This window comes from Staurois parvus, unplaced genomic scaffold (assembly GCF_062004578.1).
Source record: "Staurois parvus isolate SC_StPar_1 unplaced genomic scaffold, SC_StPar_1.0 ptg000549l, whole genome shotgun sequence".
NCBI classification, from domain to species: Eukaryota; Metazoa; Chordata; class Amphibia; order Anura; family Ranidae; genus Staurois; species Staurois parvus.
In genome coordinates, this window is record NW_028318345.1 from 3537965 (window position 1) to 3559395 (window position 21431).

Consider the following 21431-nt stretch of genomic DNA (forward strand, 5'->3'; position numbering starts at 1 on the left):
GCAGTATATCTGCTATAGAGCAGCGGGGAGGCGGTTAAAGAGGTAGTAAAGTCAACTTAAAAAAAAAAGCTCCTTCCTCCTGCAAGTTAATGTCAATGTTCTAGTAGAACAGCCTACTAGCATATTATGAAAGGCTTACCTTAAAGCACTCCAGCAGCACACTGTCACCGCTGCCAGGGCTTCCACCTTCACCTGGTCATCTTCCTGGGTCTGCAAGCTCCGGACATTTGAATGGCTGAGCTGCGAAGACAGCATGTGTGCGGGAGCCATGATTGTAGCACAGCACTCTGAAGGGATGGTATAGTCAGTATAGCGTCCCTTCATTATACAGTGTGCATGCACCAGTGACGTCACCGGCTGCAGAAACAGTGAATATCTCCTAAACAGTGCATGTTTAGGAGATATTCCTTCTACCTATACAGCTAAGCTTCATTATAAGTTCACCTGTAGGTATCAGTGATCAAGCGGAGTTTACTACCACTTTAACCTTTTAGAACAATCCAAAACTAGAGAAAAAGTATTTGTTTAAAAACACAAAAGCATAGCTAAAAGGCAAAACATTTTTTATTTTTTTTTAAAGTCTTGGATAGAGTGGAGAGCGATTAGAACACCTGTCAGGTTTTTATTGTGGTCCGTTATCCTGTTAGGGAGCATTACCTTCTTTATATGTCCTATTTACCATCATCACTGAAGTTGAACGTAAAAGAGAATCGTACATGGTTTGTTCCTAGAACAGGGATAATGGGGATATCTTCCAATGGGGACACCATTTCTGGTAACAACCAGGTAATCCTCACTTTGGAGGATTTTCTTCCACTTCCTGTTTTGGCTATGAGACAGGAAGTGAAGAAAAATGTCGCCAATGGTACAAAGACAGTTAAAACAAACCTTGTAACCCATTTTACTCTATCCAAAATAAAAAAACAAAACAAAACAAACACAGACGTTTGTTTTTTTTTTTGTTTTTAGTTCTACATTAAAGATGCCCTTAGCCCACCATTGCTACAATAACCTGGCTGTCTCTCAGGCTCTTCAGGATGCATCCAACCTTTTAAAGGAATTCAAAAGCAATCTACAGACATCCATGCATGCACAAAAGTTACTAACCATGATTTTTACAAACATGCAAATTCACATTAGGTGAACGTGCATATTTGTGCCTATGGACAGGGAAAGCCGAGAGTGTCAAGAAGAAATTAGCAATGAGCTAATAAATAATAATGGTATGTGGGGGGTTGGGTTTGAAGTGGGAGAGGAAAACTTCTGCTTCTAATCGCCTAGGTCAGGGGTGTCAAACTGGTGGTCCTCCAGCTGTTGCAAAACTACAAGTCCTATCATGCCTCTGCCTTTGGGAGTCATGCTTGTAACTGCCAATCTTGCAATGCCTCATGGGACTTGTAGTTTGGCAACAACTGGAGGGCAGCCAGTTTGACACCTGTAGCCTAGGTGGTGGGAGAAGGTACCTGTCAAAATTGGTTACCCGCCCCCCCATTCTCAAAAGAGCCACACTGAAAGAGAAGCAGGGGAGGAGGCCTTAAAGCAGAACTTCCCCTTTTGGGTAGAGCTTCGATTTAAGCCCAGTACATGTACTGAAATCGGGTTTAGCAGTAATGGCCAATGGCTGCAAGAGCTGAATACAACAGAGCAGAGGAAGAGATCCCTGCATCAATATTGCTTGTGTTGATGCGTGCCACAGATGGAAGGCAAGTAAACTGTTTGATTTCCACTCAACATAGTCAGGGTTGATGGGGGAATTCCTCCTGCAGCACAATTGTGGGCAGGTAACAGAACACAATGATTACTGCTAGTGGCTATATCCACCGGCAGTAATCACATGTGAAAAATTTGGTTGTACCTAAGTGGATTGATGGATCGGCTTGGATACAACCAGTCTGCCCATAGATGATCGAATCTTGGATCGAATCTCAGCCAGTTTAGCAGGGACTGGCCATCTATGGCCAGCTTTAGAGTGGTAACTCACTGTCCAACTTCAGAAAGATGCAAAGGATCCCTTCTGCATTTCCAAAAGCTATGAGGGCTATTTCACACATTGTGTGGTGACAGTTGTTTTACTGAATTGTAAAATGTCTGTCACTGAAAGAGCACACAGGAAACAATGGTTTCCTATGTGTCCCATTCACACTTCAATGCAGCCTGGGGAACTTTATGGCAACACACTGTACAGAAATCACATGGCACCATATAGCAGTGCAGCAAGCTGGAGAAGTAAAGTGCTCCAAGCAGGTGTCTGTTCCTGTATGATCCAACCTGGAAAGTTTCATGGCAGATCAGGTCATGTAAGGTTCAACTATTTAGTGACAAAATAATGCTTTCTCCTGCTGTGTTCCCTTTTCTATGGTAGAGAGAAGACTGGTATTTCCCCTTCAATAATAAATCAAGAGCCTGGGTTCACACATATGTGGTGCGGTATATCGCTGTGATTCCCACAGGAACCGCACCGCATTACTGTGCAATTTTTACATACATTTTGTATGGCTCTAATCGCACCGCACCAAAAATGTGCAGGACCCTTTTTTTGGTCCTCTCTATAATCTGATCGCATGGGTATTCACACCTATGCAATTCGATTCTGCACATGGCACAGTGCTTTGCAGACCACTTTCAGGGTGTTAACATACACACCTGCAGCAGTTCGTATGAAAGGGATGTGATTCTGCTACTGTGCGGATTTCGCTCAGAAAACATTCCACATCAGTGTGAACAAAGGCTGAAGCAAATTTTAGCAGTAGATAGAAATATTCTACTTAATGCAGGAATTGATCAGCTTGATCTTACACTCTGCAGAGCATCTGACTTGTTTGTAAAGTTCATGAATGCAGGACCTGGCACTTTCAAATACAGAGAGAGGTCTTGATGGCCACTGCTCTGGGGCAGATATCTGCCCGACTTTGGCAACCTTGTGTTGATGCAAAAGTTCACACAGTAGACTTAAGTATGTAAACTCAATGAACTTTTCTTCTTTATTCCTTTTTTGGTCTGCTAAATAATATACCAAAATTTTTTCGTTGGATAAATGCAAAGAAGTATTTGTTGATTTTGCCAAGATATCTGATATCTTTCAGTGCTCTCTGCATAAATATGGGTTATAAATATATTTGGGGGGGGGGGGGGTATCATATACATGGGTTATTTGCATATGTAAGCTGTATCTTCAAACCACATGCAAAGGTTGGGAAAGGTTAAGACCTCGGTCTGATCCTGTAATGAGTCTGACATCCAGGTTAAATATTTAGCTTAAATTTGTTTAAGGAGCACAGTAATTACATCTCAGGAGGCTGACCACCCCGGCTCTTCAGAAAAGTTCACAGAGGCCAACACAAGTGAGCTTTATACTGCCAGGACTAATGCTAGATTTTACTACCTTCTAACACAGATCCTTCACTGGAACTCAGAAAACACCGTCACACTTCAGGATTTCCATGTAAGAGCTACTGTAGCTAAAGTTGCTGAAAAAGTTAATGCTGGTTCCAATAGAAAAGGTGTCAGAACACACAGTGCATTTCAGTTTGTTGCATATGGGGCTGGGCAGCTGCTGACAGGTCAGGGTGCCCATGCTGACCCGTGTCCACAGTCAAAAGCACCTAAAATGGGCAAGTGAGCATTAGAACTGGGACACAGAGAAAAATGGAAGGTGGTGGTCAGGTATGATCAATTCAAGAATAGTTAGGGGAACACAATAACAAGTTTGAGGTGTTGACTTGGCCTCCAAATTTTCCAGATCACAATCCAATCAAGCATCTGTGGGATGTGCTGGAAAAACAAGTCCAATCCATGGAAGTCCCACATCACAATTTACAGGACTTAAAGGATCTGCAACTGACAGCTTGGTGCCAGATATCAAAGCATACCTTCAGTATGCCATAGTTTGACAGGTTATGGTTGGTGGTCATAATATTATGGCTGATCAGCGAATATTTTATTTAAAAAGAATCTCTTTTATCAGAATCCAGACTGCTGTATGTTGACAACTACAGTGCCTTGAAAAAGTATTCATACCCCTTGAAATTTTCCACATTTTGTCATGATACAAACAAAAACGTAATTGTATTTTATTTGGATTTAATGCGATAGACCAATACAAAGTGACACATACTTGTGAAGTGGAAGGAAAATGATAAATGGTTTTCAAAATTAAAAAAAAAAAAACCCTATCTGAAAAAAAAGTGTGGTGTGCATTTGTATTCAGCCCCCTTTACTCTAATACCCCTAACTAAAATCTAGTGAAACCAATTGCCTTCAGAAGTCACCTAATTAGTAAATATTAGTCCACCTGTGTGTAATTTAATCTCAGTATAAATACCTATGTTCTGTGAAGCCCTCAGGGGTTTGTTAGAGAACTTTAGTGAACATACAGCATCATGACAGCCAAGGAACACACCAGACAGGTCAGGGATAAAGTTGTGGAAAAGTTTAATGCAAGGTTAGGTTATAAAAAAAATATCCCAAGCTTTGAACATCACAGGAGCACTGTTCAATCCATCATCCGAAAATGGAAAGAGCATGGCACAACTGCAAACCTACCAAGACATGGCCACTCACCTAAACTGACAAGCCGGGCAAGGAGAGCATTCATCAGAGAAGCAGCCAAGAGGCCCATGGTAACTCTGGAGGAGCTTCAGAAATCCACAGCTCAAGTGGGAGAATCTGTCCACAGGAAAACTATTAGTCTTGCACTCCAGAAATCGGGCCTTTATGGAAGAGTGACAAGAAGAAAGTCATTGTTGAAAGAAAGCCATAAGAAGTCCTGGATGCAGCTTGCGAGAAGCCATGTGGGGGACACAGCAAATATGTGGAAGAAGGTGCTCTGATCATATGATGCTGCACATCACCCTGAACACACCATCCCCACCGTGAAATGTGGTGGCAGCATCATGTTGTGGGGATGCTTTTCTTCGGCAGGGACAGGGAAGCTGGTCAGAGTTGATGGAAATATGGATGGGGCCAAATACAGACAATCGTAGAAGAAAACCTGTTAGAGTCTGCAAAAGACTTTAGACTGGGATGGAGGTTCACCTTCCAGCAGGACAACAACCCTAAACATCCAGCCAGAGCTACAATGGAATGGTTTAGATCAAAGCATATTCATGTGTTAGAATGGCCCAGTCAAAGTCCAGACCTAAATCCAATTGCGAGTCTGTGGCAAGACTTGAAAATTGCTGTTCACAGACACTCCCCATCCACTCTGACAGAGCTTGAGCTATTTTGCAAAGAAGAATGGGCAAAAGTTCACTCTCTAGATGTACAAAGCTGGTAGAGACATACCCAAAAAGACCTGTAGCTGTAATTGCAGCAAAACGTGGTTCTACAAAGTATACAAATGCACGCCACGCTTTTCAGATATTTATTTGTAAAAAATTTTGAAAACCATTTTCTTTCCACTTCAAAATTATGTGCCACTTTGTGTTAGTCTATCACATAAAATCCCAATACAATACATTGACATTTTTTGTTGTATTTTTGGAAAATTTCAGGGGGAAGAATACTTTTTCAAGGCACTCTAACATATTGAGAAAGGCACAGATGACCTCATCACTCTGCTGCTTCTTCACTGTCCAATAGCAAGCAGAGGGTTGAGAATTGACTAAGCTGTGTTGATTTAAAGTGTTACTAAACCCAGGACCCTGCATTCACTATATCTGGTCTCCCACAGCACATAGAAATGCAATTACCGTATTTTTCGCTCCATAAGACGCACCTGACCATAAGACGCACCTAGGTTTTAGAGGCAGAAAACAGGAAAAAAAAATTCTGAACTAATGGACTGCAGACACAGTGCAGGGGATGACCAGAGACTGCGGACACAGTGCAGGGGATGACCAGAGACTGCGGACACAGTGCAGGGGATGACCAGAGACTGCGGACACAGTGCAGGGGATGACCAGAGACTGCGGACACAGTGCAGGGGATGACCAGAGACTGCGGACACAGTGCAGGGGATGACCAGAGACTGCGGACACAGTGCAGGGGATGACCAGAGACTGCGGACACAGTGCAGGGGATGACCAGAGACTGCGGACACAGTGCAGGGGATGACCAGAGACTGCGGACACAGTGCAGGGGATGACCAGAGACTGCGGACACAGTGCAGGGGATGACCAGAGACTGCGGACACAGTGCAGGGGATGACCAGAGACTGCGGACACAGTGCAGGGGATGACCAGAGACTGCGGACACAGTGCAGGGGATGACCAGAGACTGCGGACACAGTGCAGGGGATGACCAGAGACTGCGGACACAGTGCAGGGGATGACCAGAGACTGCGGACACAGTGCAGGGGATGACCAGAGACTGCGGACACAGTGCAGGGGATGACCAGAGACTGCGGACACAGTGCAGGGGATGACCAGAGACTGCGGACACAGTGCAGGGGATGACCAGAGACTGCGGACACAGTGCAGGGGATGACCAGAGACTGCGGACACAGTGCAGGGGATGACCAGAGACTGCGGACACAGTGCAGGGGATGACCAGAGACTGCGGACACAGTGCAGGGGATGACCAGAGACTGCGGACACAGTGCAGGGGATGACCAGAGACTGCGGACACAGTGCAGGGGATGACCAGAGACTGCGGACACAGTGCAGGGGATGACCAGAGACTGCGGACACAGTGCAGGGGATGACCAGAGACTGCGGACACAGTGCAGGGGATGACCAGAGACTGCGGACACAGTGCAGGGGATGACCAGAGACTGCGGACACAGTGCAGGGGATGACCAGAGACTGCGGACACAGTGCAGGGGATGACCAGAGACTGCGGACACAGTGCAGGGGATGACCAGAGACTGCGGACACAGTGCAGGGGATGACCAGAGACTGCGGACACAGTGCAGGGGATGACCAGAGACTGCGGACACAGTGCAGGGGATGACCAGAGACTGCGGACACAGTGCAGGGGATGACCAGAGACTGCAGACACAGTACAGGGGATGACCAGAGACTGCAGACACAGTACAGGGGATGACCAGAGACTGCAGACACAGTACAGGGGATGACCAGAGACTGCAGACACAGTACAGGGGATGACCAGAGACTGCAGACACAGTACAGGGGATGACCAGAGACTGCAGACACAGTACAGGGGATGACTAGAGACTGCAGACACAGTACAGGGGATGACCAGAGACTGCAGACACAGTACAGGGGATGACCAGAGACTGCAGACACAGTACAGGGGATGACCAGAGACTGCAGACACAGTACAGGGGATGACCAGAGACTGCAGACACAGTACAGGGGATGACCAGAGACTGCAGACACAGTACAGGGGATGACCAGAGACTGCAGACACAGTACAGGGGATGACCAGAGACTGCAGACACAGTACAGGGGATGACCAGAGACTGCAGACACAGTACAGGGGATGACCAGAGACTGCAGACACAGTACAGGGGATGACCAGAGACGACTGCTGACCTTTGGGGAGCGGGTACCTGAATTTGACAGGTACCCGCTCCCACTTCCGCGGAGTTGTTCTTTCATCTTACCTGTTCCTCGATCCAGCCGCGCGCTGTCTTCCCGGCTTCTGTAATGGTGCTCGGCATGACAGCCGGGTGCCCAGTGCGCATGAGCGAGAAGCACTTGCGCTTTGTGATTGGTCCGGCGGCTTCTGGGATCTGTCATGTGTCCCAGGTGCCGCCTTACCAGTCACAAAAAGCACCGCTTCCTGCGCATGCGCACTTGGCACCTGGCTGTCATGCCCATACTACAGAAGCCGGGAAGACCGCGCCGCTGGATAGAGGAACGGGTAAGATGAAAGAACAACTCCACGGAAGTGGGAGCGGGTATCTGTCAAATTCAGGTACCCGCTCCCCCCCCTCCCCAAAGGTCAGCAGTCATCTCTATAAGGTCCCGCTGTAGAGCTGAGCGGCCGGCCCGGTGTTCTGACACGGCGGCAGTGGAAATACTGGACCGGCCGCTCCATATTCGCTCCATAAGACGCACTGACATTTTCCCCCCTTTTTTGGGGGGAAAAAAGTGCGTCTTATGGTGCGAAAAATACGGTAGTTTAGTAAATATAAACTGCTAAATACCTTTTCTCATCAGCAGTTAGAGCAGTCTTGTGGCATCTATCAGTGTCCAGCAGAACACTGGTTAAAACTCGGAGAAGTTTTCATTCTCCCCAATTAGGCTGCAGGACCCCTGACTATGTTTGGACAGTGCTGACTGGCTCTGTGCTGATCACATGCACTCTCCCAAGGCAAAAAAAAAAAAAAAACTGTCTAGCAATACATACCAAATTGAGCATGTGCAGCTTCCCCCAATGATCTTTTCTATCATAGATATACTGGGCACAGTAGAAGAAGGGCAGGATCAGAGAAGACAGGATCAACCATTCTTTTACACAATGTGAAGGATTAACCCCTTAGGTTCCACAGTGAGTATAACAAGCATGCTTTACTGAATATACAAATGGATTTTACGGTTGTGGGCTTAGTAACACTTTAAGCTTGGCACAATGCAAGTATGCATATCCAATGGGCTGTTGGGGAAGCTGGAAATCACCGCTCTAGACAGCACTACTAGGCATTTTCCGAATGGACGGGGTGGGGAAAAAGGGGCAGTTACAATATTATACAGGTGTTATATAGTGCCTAAAGTTTGTAATCTAAAGCACTGAGCAAAGGGAGACAATACAGTTCTACGCACGTCAATACAAGAAGTTTAGGCGGGCCCTGCTCTTGAGAGTTTATAATCTAATAGTGACATCATAATCTCCACCTTGTCCAATCAGACAAGGCCTTGTATCCATTTGAATGACGGCATTGCAGGGCGAGCAACCACCTGTGGTGCAGACGTTGCTTGGCACATGACTAAAGATTTGGCTACCACTGTAGTAGTTATGACCACTACAGTGATTTCCAGCATTCCTTGTGGTCTATTATGTAGAAGGGAAACACTGACTGTATTGCTATGTTGTGTTTTACTACTCTTCAAGTAATGACAAAGTTATCGCTGATTAAACAGGTCTATAGTGGAAAAGAAAACAATTGCTCTGGTCCAAAAAGGGTATAAAAGCTGAAGTGGTTAATCTAAGAAGCAAAACATACTGCTTGGATGTTTCACAAGTACTTAAAAAAAAAAATTACATAAATTACTGGTGGAGAAAATCTGCGATAATCATCACAAATCTATGCATCATACCAATCCTATTATGTACACCACAATGTATTCAAATACTGAGTCAGCACTTAATACTTCCTATACACTGAGTCACTTCCGTGAAAGCGTACATGTGCACAGAAATGGGAGGAACAATATGATCACACTCCAATGAAGACACCTGGTATTCATAGGCGCTTCAAGTCCAACAAGGCATTTCTACCTGTGATTACTGCAATGAATTATGACCCAGATTTTTCTTTTACATAGCATTTGCCATTTTAAGCATTTTGTGAATCAGTGCAGTACAGTGAAACTGCCTTCAGGGCTTGCTTACACCATAACATGCACAAGTTTCTGTTCATCCATAGGCAGACTATTCATTTTGAACTGGACCTCGCCATGCCCCAAAGCACAGAAAGTCAAACCTGAACTATTTTTGTTAAACACGGTACACCATAATGCAAGTCACATCTCTGTGTTTAGGGGTATGTGTTCGGATACATATAAAGAATGAAGGTATAAAGCACATAAGTTATCCCACTTTATAACATGCATTAAAACCTTGCTGTTAATTTGTGTTATGACTTAAGGTGCGTAGGAACCCTCATATTTTAAAGCTCCCCTTCAACTTTCCATCTTTACAAAAAAATAAAAAAACCTAGAGAAGGCTGGCAATAAAACACAGTTTAAGAAGGGGCCAAGATATTTTACACATCACTGGGAAATGTCTTGCAGAATGAAGATATCAGGCTTACCTAACATCATGTGAGTATGAACCTGCCATGCACTATCCAACATTTAGCATTTCCAAGAAATGGATACTATCTTGACTCATGCAGGAAATAAAAAAAAATATAGACTACTTGTCAGAATTCCTCGGCTATGGATGAACACTTTAAAAGCGCAACACTAGCTTCAGCTCCACATAACCTTTTTTGATTCAATCTGCCCCATAGAAGCTTTGAAAATATTACTCCTTGCTCTTTTTTTTTTTGTTAATGGGTCACCATTGCACAGGAAAAGAAACTAAGGCCCCATGTACACGGGACACTTCTGAACAATGGAAACTGACTGCTGGAAAATGTAGATTAAAAATATCTGTTTAGCCGCGTTTGGATAACGCGTTTATGCACGTTTGCGTTTAGAAGTGTTTTTTTTAAAGATAAGCACAGGAGAACCTCCCAAATGCCCAGAATGCACTGAAAAGTGGTAAATTATTAACTATTTCAGACTGTTTTAGAGAAAGCAGTAGAAGCAGAGATAGCAGTATGTGTTGTGATTAGCTTAGGTGTGAGTTGCTCATTAACATTTCTTTTGTTTCCAAGGGTGGGAAAGGTGTCTGGTGGAGGAGTGAGTCATTAAGGCCGCCTGGCAGGGGGTCTTCCTGAGGAATTTCAGGTGTGAATGGTCATTAACATATCTTGTTTCCAAGGGTGGGAAAGGTGTCTGGTGGAGGAGTGAGTCATTAAGGCCGCCTGGCAGGGGGTCTTCCTGAGGAATTTCAGGTGTGAATGGTCATTAACATATCTTGTTTCCAAGGGTGGGAGAGGTCTGAGGTGTGAATTGGTCATTACAATGTGTTACAAGCATGGTAGGAACATCCTGTGTTCAGTGTTTTGTCCATTTGAGTACCTTGAAAACACTTTGCATGCATTTTTCATGATGAAAAAATTCTCTGAACAGCATCGGGAACTGGCAGAGTTAAAAAAAAATTTCAAACGCAAATGCTTATGAATGCGATTTTCCACGTTTACAAGGGTTTGAAACGCTGATATAATCGACTGCTGAACGCAAGTTTTCTGCGTTCAAAAAAATGACTGTAAACTCAAATGCCTGTAAAGGACTGCAAACAAAGATGTGTACATGGATACATAGGAAAACATTAGGGCACATTCAGGGGTTGCTCAAAAAAAATGCTGAACAGCTCTTAAACGTGAGTTTATCAGCTGCAGTGTACATGAGCCCTAAAACCACATGCAGCATTTTCCCATTTGTTTTACTGTGCATTGTGGTGCTCTGGAATATGCACATCAAGGCTATATTGTTAACTCAATCAAAAAGAATGACAATATGCATAATGCATGTTATCGCAATACATACCATTGGAAAGGTGTGTTTCAGTCCCTAGGGCACATGGACATTTTTATACAAAATCTTGCTGGAAGGAAGATCCTGTTCAAATGCTGTATGCATGCAATGTTTGCGCCAATGTTTACATGCGTACAATGTACACAGACCCTATTGGCTGTTGCTAAGGGCCAATGTGTAGAAACACAATATACAGTGGGGCAAAAAAGTATTTAGTCAGCCACCAATTGTGCAAGATCTCCCACTTAAAAAGATGAGAGATGCCTGTAATTTGGCATCATAGGTAGACCTCAACTATGAGAGACAAAATGTGAAAAAAAATCCAGACAATCACATTGGCTGATTTGGAAAGAATTTATTTGCAAATTATGGTGGAAAATAAGTATTTGGTCACCTACAAACAAGCAAGATTTCTGCCTCTCACAGACCTGTACCTTCTTCTTTAAGAGGCTCCTCTGTCCTGCACTCATTACCTGTATCAATGGCACCTGTTTGAACTTGTTATCAGTATAAAAGACACCTGTCCACAACCTCAAACAAACAGTCACACTCCAAACTCCACTATGGTGAAGACCAAAGAGCTGTCGAAGGACACCAGAAACAAAATTGTAGACCTGCACCAGGCTGGGAAGACTGAATTTGCAATAGGCAAGCAGCTTGGTGTGAACAAATCAACTATGGGAGCAATAATTAGAAAATGGAAGACATACAAGACCACTGATAATCTCCCTCGATCTGGGGCTCCATGCAAGATCTCACCCCGTGGGGTCAAAATGATCACAAGACCAGTGAGCAAAAATCCTATGACCACACGGGGGGACCTAGTGAATGACCTGCAGAGAGCTGGGACCAACGTAACAAAGGCTACCATCAGTAACACACTACGCCGCCAGGGACTCAGATCCTGTTTCTCCACAAAGGGACCAGGACGACTGATCCATGTACAGGACAGAATAAATGGGGCCATGTATCGTGAGATTTTGAGTGAAAACCTCCTTCCATCAGCAAGGGCATTGAAGATGAAACATGGCTGGGTCTTCCAACATGACAATGATCCCAAACATACCGCCTGGGCAACGAAGGAGTGGCTTCGTAAGAAGCATTTCAAGGTCCTGGAGTGGCCTAGCCAGTCTCCAGATCTCAACCCCATAGAAAACCTTTGGAGAGAGTTGAAAGTCCGTGTTGCCCAGCGACAGCCCCAAAACATCACTGCTCTACAGGAGATCTGCATGGAGGAATGGGCCAACATACCAGCAACAGTGTGTGCCAACCTTGTGAAGACTTACAGGAAACGTTTGACCTCTGTCATTGCCAAAGGATATATAACAAAGTATTGAGATGAACTTTTGATATTGACCAAATACTTATTTTCCACCACAATTTGCAAATAAATTCTTTCCAAATCAGCCAATGTGATTGTCTGGATTTTTTTTCTCATTTTGTCTCTCATAGTTGAAGTCTACCTATGATGCCAATTACAGGCCTCTCTCATCTTTTTAAGTGGGAGAACTTACACAATTGGTGGCTGACTAAATACTTTTTTGCCCCACTGTATAACCATTGGTGCCACCTGTGCCAACTACACACTATTGAGGTTTATATATTGTATGATGGAAGGTGGAGGTCATTCTGCCCAAGCACTAGCACACCAATAACTCATTCAGGGTGAGATGTAGACATCAATAACGTGTAATCAACGTTAGCAGCACTGCTGGCTACACACCGTTGATATTTACATGCCAACCCTCAGCAGCAGTGTCCATGGCCACAAGCAAATGTTAGCACAAACTTTTTCATGCATACAACATAAAATATAGTCCAGATGCCGGACAGTTAAACACAGGCCAGAAATGTATTCTGGCCATTAAAATAACTGCATGCTCAAGTGCTAAACACGCCTAGCACTAATGCAAGTTTAGACGCATTTACAAACGTTCATGGCAAAATGTTCCTGCTCCTGGCGCGAAGGCAGTAGGTTTTTTTCTGCCTCTAAACTCCTCTAAAAGCCTATGTGTGCATGGACACATAGGCTAACATGCAGGGGCATTTAGAAGCAGGAAAAAATGTCTAATGTGAATGAAGCCTAACAGGTATAGCTATTCTATACAGTAGCTCCCTTCAACTGCTGAGTACTGCTGCAGCAGGACAACACATTGAAATGATACAAAAAAAAAAAAAAAAAAAAGAAAGTAGGACCTGTGTTTTGGAAAATCTTGATCACTATATACTGCGTCCTCTTGAAAAGCCAATGCCAACTTCCCCGCTTTAATGATACATACAGTAGGCTGTTTGCACTATAAAACTGCAAGATAACCAAGTGACTGCTCTAGTGGGGAAAACCTGGAGAGGTAGGCCATTTCCACCTTGTATTAATTGTAAGTGGGTTTTTTTTTTTTTTACATTTTGGATGGAGAACATACAGTCAGGTCCATAAATATTGGGACATCGACACAATTCTAACATTTTTGGCTCTATACACCACCACAATGGATTTGAAATGAAACAAACAAGATGGGCTTTAACTGCAGACTGTCAGCTTTAATCTGAGGGTATTTACATCCAAATCAGGTGAACGGTGTAGGAATTACAACAGTTTGCATATGTGCCTTCCACTTAGTAAGGGAGCAGAAGTAATGGGACAATTGGCTTCTCTCTTTATGGACCTGACTGTATTTTAAAGGGTCATTCCATGAAACCACACCTCCTTGTCAATAAGATGCTGTAGAGTTTAACCTCACAATTCAACTTTATTCGCACTTATGTATAGTGCCGGAGTAACCATAATATAAGAAAAGAACAAGATAAAGCCCTGTGTGTTGGTGGGCAGGTCAAATGTAGGACATATGGAAATAAACTAGGATGTAAAGTAGATCAAGAGGAAGAAATTATTGGTACACTTTTTACTTTTGGATGAAGTGGGGGATGGGGGGGGGAAGACCCATGAATGAGATTTCTGTCTACAAACACACACTGTGTCCTTGGAGAAATTTCTACTTCCCATCATGGTAACCATTACCATCAGTACAACTGGAAGCGAGTGAAAAACCAGAGCAAAAAAAAAAAAAAACTGTTATTAAAAGCAGGTTTATTATTTTTGATTAAAAAAATAAGAAATCTGTTATACTCACTTGCTCTGGTATTGCACAGAACAACCCCGATCCTCTTCTTCTTGGGTCGCCTCCCAGCTCCTCCTCCTTTTTGTGTATCCCCATAGCAAGCCACTTGCTATGGGGATACATGCTGTATGCATGCTCCCCGACCTCTGTCTACAGAGCCACGCTACATAGACCCGCCCCCCCCCCCCCCCCGCACTACCTCTTCAGCGCATTTGACCGACAGCAGCAAAAGCCACGGAAACTAAAAACGTTTTCTACCTTAGTGCAAGCAATGCATTAGGGTAAAAACATTTTCAGGTTTAGTATCAAATTTAAGATTTGTCTGTAATTATACTTAAAATTTACATATAGCTAAACCTGTTTTAGATAGAATAGGGAAGAGTTAAAACTTTTCAGGTATTTTTTTTTTTGTTGCCTGTCTTGAGATGAGACAATAGGAAGTTAGAGGAAATCTCCCAAAGTAAGGGACAGCTGCCCCAGAACAAGTGTCCCCATTGGAATATTTTCCCTTACCTCTGGTTCACAGGACAACTCTAAAATTTTTTAATTTCCTCTGCCTCTCTCTTTGTGATCACCAGCAAAAATGAAAAAAGGGAAAATCTGCTCAAAGGGGCACAGACAGTAATAAAAACTTAAAAAGGTATAACCCTTGACCAATCTTTTAAAAAAAAAAAAAACAAAAAAACCCCCAAGAAAACCCAAAACACACCTTTAAACAATTTCCTGAGAGGAAGCACCATGCAGCCTGGGGATGGCTCCTTTCCACTACAGACCAAAAAAACCTTTATATCCATAACACAGAATCACTGACCTTGTTCTTAGAGCAATCCAAGCAGCATCAATGTCAGCATATAAATTCTTCTCTGATGGCTTTCCAGAGCTTGACCCATATCCAGAATAATCGTAGGAGAATATGTTACAATTTATCCGAGAGCCAAGTCCTATATAAAAGCTGCTCATCTGACCCAAATCTACAGCATTTCCATGAGAGAATAGAAGTGTGTACTTAGCATTTGGAGAGCAGCGTACAAACATGCAGGCAATGCGGTTTCCACGGCTGGTTCTAGTCATGAAACACTCTATAGCGTCTTTTTCTCGGGCAGAATATTGCCAGTCCGCTCGTTCAGTCAAATGAAGAGTCCAGCGGCTTCCACTCTCATCACATATAAGAGTGTAAGTTGGATCAGGAGGTAAGAAGGCAAGTTTGGAGGCGATTTTCCCTGGACATGGTGGGCAGCAAAAGAGGCAACACAGCTCGCTGAATGAAAGATTATTCATGGTGGTTCCTGGGAAGAAAACACACATTAATTAGTACTTGGATAAAATCAGTGAATATTTGCTTTATTTCATTCAAAGCATGATTTCTAAGGGGAAAGGTGCCTAATCAAACAACTATTATACATTTACCAAGAGATATTTGCTGAACAAACAAGCAGATGGTTTATTTTGAGAGGAACTGACTATTCCCTAGTGGCCAGGAAATACTCTGACCTTCTTTGCACTGGTGGCAGCGAATGGAACCATGTAATGGAAAAATAACTTTATTCCAGCACAAAAGAAATTCACTGCTCTATTCAGACTCGTGTGCTGCATTAAATACCATAACTATTTCTTCTTTCTACTGAACAGGGCAATACAGATCATGGAAATATAACCTTGCAAAAAAAAAAAAAAAAAAAGAAAAAAATGTTGCAAAGAACTTTATTTAGTCCTGGTGTCCAACCTGCAGCCCACTGGCACTTATTCTGTGGCCTTCAGTATCGCTGCAGACAGTAGTCTGTTTTCCTGTTTCAAGTAACAAATATGGCAAAAGTATTTAAGGGGGGCTGGATGGAGCACTGACATGGATGAAGTGCTGGCACAAATACAAGCACTGGCGGCTTCTCCATTAATGCTGTTAGCTGAACCAAGGGAGTCAATATTCTCTCCAGCTGTGTATAGTGGTCTTAAGACATAACCAATGATTGTTTCTGTGTGTGTAATTTCTACAATTGAGCTTCAACGGATAAAAGGATCCCGACCATAAACAAACTCTATGGCCCACTGGGTCCTGAGATAAGCGCACAATCAAGGATGGAGATGTAGAAAATGGTAAATACGCTAATCTTTAAGCCCCACCCCCTAATGCCTGTACCAATTCCCTTTATTGCTCAGGGTGGCCCTGAATTTGGGTGGAATTTGACCATTAATTTCAGCACAGAGCCCAAGACCACAGCAGTGCTCACAGTGGAAGGACAGAGATTAAAGTGTTTGTAGAGCCCAAACATTTCCTGAAAAATGTTTTCGTTTATGCATCTATTACTCTCCCCCCTTTGCGAAGCCTGATCTAGTGCTGTGCCCATTTCAGCGGCTTGCTCTTCTCCCTACTTTCAAAGCCTTTGCTTAGAGCCAATGGCTCCACCTGCTGTAAAGTCAAATCCTGTGATGAGAGCGGGCCGAGTCTCACTGTGTGCCTACAGACACATGCAGCATGGTTCGGGAGCAAACGCACAGAGGTCTGCCACAATGGGAAGAGGCTTCCTATGGTGGCACACCAAGAAGAGGAGGAGCCAAGAGCACTGGCAGGGGATCAGAGAAGAGGAGATCCCATGGAACAGAGCAGGGAAGTATAAAAGGTTTGTTATTTTTAAAGAAATAAAAACAAAAAATGTATATTTTTATTATATATATATATATATATATATATATATATATATATATATATATATATATATAAACAAACACACACATACACACACACAATCAAATTGTAAGCTCCAAAGAGCAGGGCCCTCCTAACCCTCTTGTATTGAGCTGTATTGTCTCGCCTTATTTTGTACAGCGCTATATAAATCCTGTATAATAATATATTTATTAATAATAAAGACAAATGTTTTCAATCCTTCAAGTACAGTCATTAGTGCCATGGATGTAATCAAGGATTTCCTCTTTTTTTTAAATTTCTGTAAATTTTACAAATCTAGAGAAAGTGTGATGAAATTTCCAGTTCCAAGCTTAATTCCCAATTCCACGCTGATGCTTAGTGATTATTTTATTAAAATTAGTACCAGGAACAGAACTTGAATGGATAACCTGTGTCCCTTTTGCTAGTGGCTGCTCTGTTCCTTTAAAATCTTCAATCCTCTGCCCTCCTGGACTCCTCCACAGCTATGGTCTCCCAATGCTGTGGAAATTAATAAAAGAGGTTCCCACTGGTCACAAGCGCCAGCTATGTCCACCCTTTCTGTCCTTGTGCTCTATTCATAGAAGCTGTACTATTGGTTCCTACTATGATAAGCATTCTACGAATGGAGGATAGGCGGATGAATGAAGAGTCTGCCTCCTCCACTGAGGGAAGCTATAGTACAGCTTCTATGAATGGAGAAAGTGGGCATCGTCGGCACTTTTGAGGAGTGCCTGTTAAACAGCACCAAAATATTATCACAGTTGCATGTGGGGAGCGGTTAAGATTCCTAACAGGAGTATTTTTTGTGGTTAAGCTGGCCATAGATAGATTGAGATTTGGCTGGTTCAAAAGAAACTGGACGAATTTCGAGCTATGGACAAAATGGTTGTACTGAAGTCGATCTATTGATCGACTTCAGTACAACCAGCCTGTTTTTTCCCAATACGTTCACATGTGGTTATAACAGTCAGCAATGATCATTTTATTCCTTCTTATGGGGGAACGCTCCAGGTACTCCCTGCCGGCAGAACACAATAGCACTGTGGGAGGGATTCTCTAACCAACACTGACAGTTTTGATGGGGCATCAAGCTATTTTTTTCCTTCAATCACAGGCTGAAAATTGCATAAAGTATGGCTAGCCTTAGTCTTGAGTGTACAAACCATACAAAAACAGCAGCAGAAAAGGGAGTCCCATTGTTACGATTCTGACGGAAGAAGGATTCTTTCCATATTGCTACATATCCAACAGCGGGTTTCAATATTTTTTTGAAAACCCCTGCAAGTCGAAGAGCAAAAAAAAAATGTATATGACTCAGTTATTCAAAAGGGGGATAGATAAAATGTGATAAGTATAAGTCTGAGTCGCTGCACAATGTAATAGTGTAAACCCTTTAAAATAACGAATTTAACAAACTGTCCAAACTGCTGCAACGTGATGTAGTTGTGAATTTCATAAGGTGCAGCTCTATGAAGACAGCTTTGTTCTGAGCCCTAGTTAATGTGTGGGGTTGGCCTGGCTCAGCAGAGGCCTGGTTACCATGGCCACTGAGGATTCTGCCTTTATTTGTATTTTAAACATTGTGCAGACCAAATGCCTCAGATTATGGAAATAAAAATAGAATATCAAACACTTCTCTGTCGTTTGTACTAAGGTAGCCTGGTTGCATAATAAACAGGTCTTAAATGCCAAAATTCTTCAGCGCACACTAGGGAAACCTTGGTAAAAATGAGGATTTTTGGGAAAGCTAAGCAAGTTCACCGCACCACATTTAAACGAGGAGTACATCTCAGATACTGTGATAATATCCAGCATTAATACTGGCCAGCTGTCCTATACCTCAGAACAGTGATTGTTCCAAGGACCTCGGAAGGGGATATGTACCATACATGACATGCCTGCCTGGAGTTTGCATGTTCTCCCTGTGCCTGCGTAGGTTTCCTCCCACACTCCAAAGACATGTAGGTAGGTTAATTGGATCCTGTATAAATTGTCCATAGTATGTGTATGTATGAATGTGAGTTAGGTACCTTAGATTGTACACCCCTTGAGGGTTAGGGACTGATGTGAATACACACACTAAATATATATATATATATATATATATATATATATATATATATATATAACAATATATATATATATATATATATATATATATAACAATATATATATATATATATAACAATATATATATATATATATATATATATATATAACAATATATATATATATATATATATAACAATATATATATATATAACAATATATATATATATATATATATATATATATATATATATATATATATAACAATATATATATATATATATAACAATATATATATATATATATATATAACAATATATATATATATATAACAATATATATATATATATATATATATATATAACAATATATATATATATATATATATATAACAATATATATATATATATATATATATAACAATATATATATATATATATATATAACAATATATATATATATATATATATATATATATAACAATATATATATATATATATATATATATATATATATAACAATATATATATATATATATATAACAATATATATATATATATATATATATATATATAACAATATATATATATATATATAACAATATATATATATATATAACAATATATATATATATATAACAATATATATATATATATATAACAATATATATATATATATATAACAATATATATATATATATATATATATATAACAAAGCGGTGCGTAAATTGACTGCGCTATATAAGTACCTGAAATAAATGTACAAGTCTATACTGCTTGTATGGACAATTTTTATTTTATATTTTTGTTTTTCTAAGTAAGGCGTAACTTACAGTGATATTAAAGCTTTGCATTTTATTTTAATAAAATAAACATGTTATACTTACCTGCTCTGTGCAATGCTTTTGCATAGAGCAGCCCCGATCCTCCTCTTCTCTGGCTCCCTGCTGGCGCTGTCTGCTTCTCCCCCCTGCAGAGTGCCCCCATAGCAAGCCACTTGTTATAGGGGCACTCGTGCGTGCTCGCTTCTGAGCTGGCTGTGTAGAGTCCATTGACACACAAACTGCGGCTTGGCTCCCACCCCTGATCCCTCTATTGCTCTCGTGCAACTCGCTGGATCCAGATCAGCGGGATGGGGGGAAGAAACACACAATGTTTAATTATCTTAATGCAGAGAATGTAAAAATTAAAAAAAAAAAAAAAAAAAAAAAAAAAAAAAAAAGAAAAAACTTTGGCCTTTAGAACCATTCTAAATGTAATAGAAAAAGTCCACTAAAGCTATCCATAAACGTTACAAACTAGTCACACAATCCCCAATGCAAGTTCCTACTTATACAGTCCATTCAATTTGCAGTTAGTAGGTCCTCGCAACAAATTTTATATACATATACTGTATATGTACATAACAGTGTGTGGTCAGCCTAAGGCACTTGTCTCACATACACACACTATATATCTCCCCCATTATATGTACTGCAACAGTAAAATAACATGTACCCAATTGGATAACTAATCCCCCTCTGGGCCAACCTAAACAAAATGATTAAACACACACACACACACACACACACACACACACACACACACACACCCCAAAAAAAAAAAACCCCCACAAACAGTCTTGTTAAAACTCCAGCACTCAAAAACATCCCTGGTAACACAACACACAAAATTAATTTTTTTAAGGCACATAATAGGTATTGTAACACATAGCTTTCCCACTACGAATGTCTAAGTATGGATTCAACTACGCCTGTGCATTGTGCAGGGATGCATACATCAGGGTGCCTACAAATACAATACACGTTACGTATCGCCGTGCACGCCGGACAGAGCAATAATTCTAGCACCAGATATCAGTTAACATTAATCTGATGACCTCTAGGGGGCTTTTAAACCATCACCTATAGATAATATAGGGTAGTGAATTTTGTTGCCATTTCACCGATGCACGCAAATTTAAAGTTTGACATGTTAGGTATCTATTTACTTGGTGCAACCTCGTCTTTTATAGTTTACCAAAAAATTGTATTCAGTTTTTCTGCCCTTAAATTACAGGGCCTTGAAAAAGTATCCATACCCCTTAATTTCCCACATTTTGTCATGTTACAACCAAAAACGGAAGTTTATTTTCTGTGATAGACACAAAGTGGCACATAATTGTGAAGTGAAAGGAAAATGATAAATGGTTTTCAAAATTTTTTACAAATAAAATATCTGCAAAGTGTGGTAGGCATTTGTATTCAGCCCCATTTACTCTGATACCCCCAACTAAAATCTAGTGGAACCAATTGCCTTCAGAAGTCACCTAAATAGTAAATAGAGTCCACCTGTGTGTAATTTAATCTCAGTAAAAATACAGCTGTTCTGTGAAGCCCTCAGAGGTTT

The 21431-nt window shown here is 41.6% G+C and overlaps 1 protein-coding gene across 1 annotated transcript in view; it reads right to left on the minus strand.

The window, feature by feature from the left end:
- The window catches only part of ABHD17B (abhydrolase domain containing 17B, depalmitoylase), a 68787-nt gene that overhangs the window by 12108 nt on the left and 35248 nt on the right, over window positions 1–21431 (minus strand). The window contains exon 2 of the mRNA XM_089691065.1: window positions 15141–15615. Within this exon, the coding sequence (XP_089547191.1) occupies window positions 15141–15607 (467 nt within the window). The 5' untranslated portion in view covers window positions 15608–15615. The remainder of the gene's footprint in view (window positions 1–15140; window positions 15616–21431) is intronic.